Source organism: Hibiscus syriacus, unplaced genomic scaffold (genome assembly GCF_006381635.1).
Source record: "Hibiscus syriacus cultivar Baekdansim isolate YM2019G1 unplaced genomic scaffold, ASM638163v2 tig00018481_pilon, whole genome shotgun sequence".
Taxonomy (NCBI): Eukaryota; Viridiplantae; Streptophyta; class Magnoliopsida; order Malvales; family Malvaceae; genus Hibiscus; species Hibiscus syriacus.
Window position 1 is genome coordinate 12,056 of NW_024062437.1, and position 3,286 is coordinate 15,341.

At 40.2% G+C, this 3,286-nt stretch overlaps 1 protein-coding gene across 2 annotated transcripts; it reads right to left on the reverse strand.

Annotated features, from left to right (window-relative positions):
• On the reverse strand, nucleotides 1–3,037 carry LOC120209242 (putative receptor-like protein kinase At4g00960). 2 transcript variants are annotated; one of them, XM_039208297.1, is made up of 7 exons: nucleotides 3,006–3,023; nucleotides 2,841–2,926; nucleotides 2,585–2,724; nucleotides 1,902–2,112; nucleotides 1,100–1,334; nucleotides 822–972; nucleotides 1–446 (listed from the first exon to the last, which is right to left on the reverse strand). In XM_039208297.1, the coding sequence occupies exons 2-7, from the start codon at nucleotides 2,902–2,904 to the stop codon at nucleotides 51–53; spliced, it is 1,197 nt and encodes a 398-aa protein (XP_039064228.1). In that variant the 5' UTR covers nucleotides 2,905–2,926; nucleotides 3,006–3,023; the 3' UTR covers nucleotides 1–50. The 2 variants fall into 2 exon arrangements, with proteins under 2 accessions (XP_039064228.1, XP_039064227.1); XM_039208296.1 differs by having other exon boundaries at nucleotides 2,841–3,037.
• Between the last annotated feature and the right edge of the window lie 249 nt (nucleotides 3,038–3,286).

Below are 3,286 nucleotides of genomic sequence, written 5' to 3' on the forward strand. Positions count from 1 at the left end.
CGCGTTAATTATATGATACACAGAGAAAAGCCCAAAATCTACTGCAAAACTCAACTCTGAACTGGGCGCTTTCCATGCGGATCTGATGTCAAGGGGCTTGCAAGAGCTGATGTAGAAGCAGAAGCGGTATTAGTATTAAAGGTTGATCCAGATATATGGGAATCCGAAAGACCCGACGTTCCGGCAGTGGAAGAGAATCCAGGAGGCCTGCGGGATCTTCGGTGTCGAGTACCCGGAACTCCGGGTCTCATTGGCTCTTCGAGACTGCCGGGCCTTTTTGACAGCAAAATAACAACCCGGCGCATGTCGGGTCGTAATTGCGGATCACCTTGCGTGCATAGCAGCCCTATTTGGATGCACATAGCTACTTGTTCAGGGACTGCTGATGAGGCCAAGGGAGGGTCCATGAACTCCAAGCTTTTGCCTTTCTTGTAAAGCTTATAAGCCTGCAATAACAAGACACCGCAAATGCCATTGATCAAGTCTTTTCTCTTAGAACCTTGACCTTTCCATTAAGTTAATGTTCGGAATTTCTTTATGACTAAAACTTTTCTTTATGATTATCGACGTCAACAGGATGGAAAAAATGATTCCGAGTTCGAACATATCGTGGGGTCTTTATATACCTAACTTGTCGGGGTTAAATATGGCACGTTTCTACTCGGAGATACTTAAAAGTCCACCTGACATCAGATGAACATGGTGCAAAAGACTGGTGCACGTGAGGTCTTACAAGACAAACATGCAAGAACAGACCACCATGAATAACAAAAAGTTTGTCTGGGTCGAAAGAATGACCGGATTGTAATATATGTTCTTACCCAATCAAGTAGACCTTGAGCATCGACATTGAAGTTGAAGGATGAGTTTTTCTGCCCGCTTATCAGCTCCAGAACCACAACCCCGAAGCTGAACACATCCGCCTTTGCTGAGAGATGTCCGTTCATAACGTATTCCGGTGCCATATATCCACTGTTTTCCAAAGATTCATAAATATAACTCTGTTAAATAAAAATTTAGGACAGAGGGAAGGACTATCATGAAATTCTCAAAAAGACCTTGTCATGTTATCAATTAATGAAGATGCTAGATGACATACTTGGTGCCGGCAACACGGGTGTTGACATGCGTTTGATCCTCAGGGAAGAGGCGAGCCATGCCAAAATCAGCAATCTCGGGGATCCATTTATCATCGAGTAATATATTACCTGCTTTGATATCCCGGTGAATGATGCGGTTGTGCGAGTCTTCATGAAGGTAGAGCAAACCCCGTGCCACACCTGAAATTATTTCATACCTCCTCTTCCAGTCAAGCTCCGATTTTCGATTTGATTCTGCATGAAAAAGACCATCAGCATCCTGGTTATTTGTTTATGTTCTGATATTATAATCAACTTAGTTGTTAAAAACCGGTTTTACCAAGAACCCCCTTGTTTCTACAAGAACTCGTTAACAGATTAGATGCTATATGCAATCAAAATTCATACTTATACAATTTGGTTAACTCTAAGTGAACAAATCTTGAAGCATTTATCCACCCTAAGTGAACAAGGTTACAAACCGACACCGCAAAATCGAGGATAGATCAAGCATGTATGCTGGAAAAGAAGAGTGGGGAAATTAAATTAAAGCAGCGTGTCAAGGTTCAGTCGTCGTTGAAATCCACTGAGATCTGTTTTGAATAAATTAACTGGAACTCTTATTCATCTGTCTACCATTGATTCTCATCATCTTTACGGTAACATACAACCAGCATTTCCAACTTGGAGGTCTCAAATTCGAGTATAGAAATGGGAGGCGTGATCTTAATGGCATGGAAGAGGACTGATTCCTATTGTGTAACCCGAAGATCATATAGTTTCTAAAGGGCTGATAACAGCAAAGAAATTACGGCAACTTACTGAAAAGAAGCTTGTCTAGACTCTCGTTGGTGACGAACTCGTATACCAAAAGCTTTTCCTGGCCATGAACACAGTAACCTAAAAGATTCACAACATTGCGGTGCTGCACACGAGCTAGCAACCGAGCCTCATTCTCAAACTCCCTTTTACCCTGATTTGAGCTATGAGATAGCTTCTTCACTGCAATCTCTCTTCCATCATCTAGTTTCCCCTATAACAATAACCACGTACGAGAAATTCGTTACCGTCTAGGTTGATTAAGAAGAGAAATCAGCATTTTGAAACCAGAAAACAACTAAAGAGCAAAAAGATTGTAAAGCTTGGTAAAAGTTCTAATAACTAGAGAAGCAAGGAAGGTCTAATGAACCAACTGAACTAACAACAAAATTTGGAGTTTCTTGTGCCATTCAATTGCAAATTTGCATGCATTGACTTTTGTTCTTAGCATCTGAGATTAGACAAATCTAAAGGGGGAAATGGTTCAATCATTAATAAAGCTGATATTCAAAATGAGATACTCAAGTAGTTTGAAACTTTAAATACCTAAAAAGGAGTAGGAAAAAAAATCGTCCTTTAAAGAATCTATAACTATTCAGCGAATCAAAGGGCAAACCAAGTTCAGCTAAAGTTATCCCTCTATTTTCTAGGCAACCAAACAAGAGTTTTCAGTGGTTAGATCTTACCCTATAGACAGGTCCAAAACCGCCTTCACCGAGCTTCTGATGATGGTGGAAATTGTTGGTAGCAGCAACTAAAATCTCGAAAGGGAAATGCTTTTGCTCTTGTTGAGCTATTTTATGCAAGTCATCTCCAATCCGTCTATCTGATCAGACCCAGAAAAAAAAACCAGAAATCACCAAACATGTAGAAAAGCATCAAACTTTTCCTCTTCAATTTTTGTAATTTTCTCATTGACAAATTCTGGGTTTTCCATGTTACCTTTGCCCGAGTTGAACTTGAAAGGTTTGATTAGATTCCGCAAGAACTCCTTGGATTTGTTCATCAGATTTAGAAACTTGGCGATTCTGGAAATGATGACCTAAGCACCATGAAATGAAAGGATCTTCTAAAACAAATAAATTATGGGGGGAAATGGAGCTTTACCAGTTGGAAGATCAAGAGGAAAGCTTTAACGACAACTTTTGTAAGGCACAACGTTTTCGCGTTCGTTTTGTCGATAGGCGCAAAACAGAGAAATATATATGCATATGAACATAACGTGTTGACTAGCTATTTGACACTTGACTATTTCTCCATTGTCATCTTGTGTTTTCACCTTCCTTTAAGCTGTTGTTTCTACTTTTAACCACCACGAAAACAATGAAAAATTAACTGGCTTTCTTCTATCGTTCCGGCCGGTCACTGATACCGCCGGTGGTCCTTCT

Coding starts and splice junctions, on each gene's coding strand:
- LOC120209242 (XM_039208296.1), bottom strand. CDS start 2,904: ATGAACAAATCCAAGGAGTTCTTGCGGAATCTAATCAAACCTTTCAAG. Junction 973..1,099: donor ACCCGTGTTGCCGGCACCAA/GTATGTCATCTA, acceptor TTTGGAAAACAG/TGGATATATGGCACCGGAAT. Junction 447..821: donor CTCAAGGTCTACTTGATTGG/GTAAGAACATAT, acceptor TTGTTATTGCAG/GCTTATAAGCTTTACAAGAA.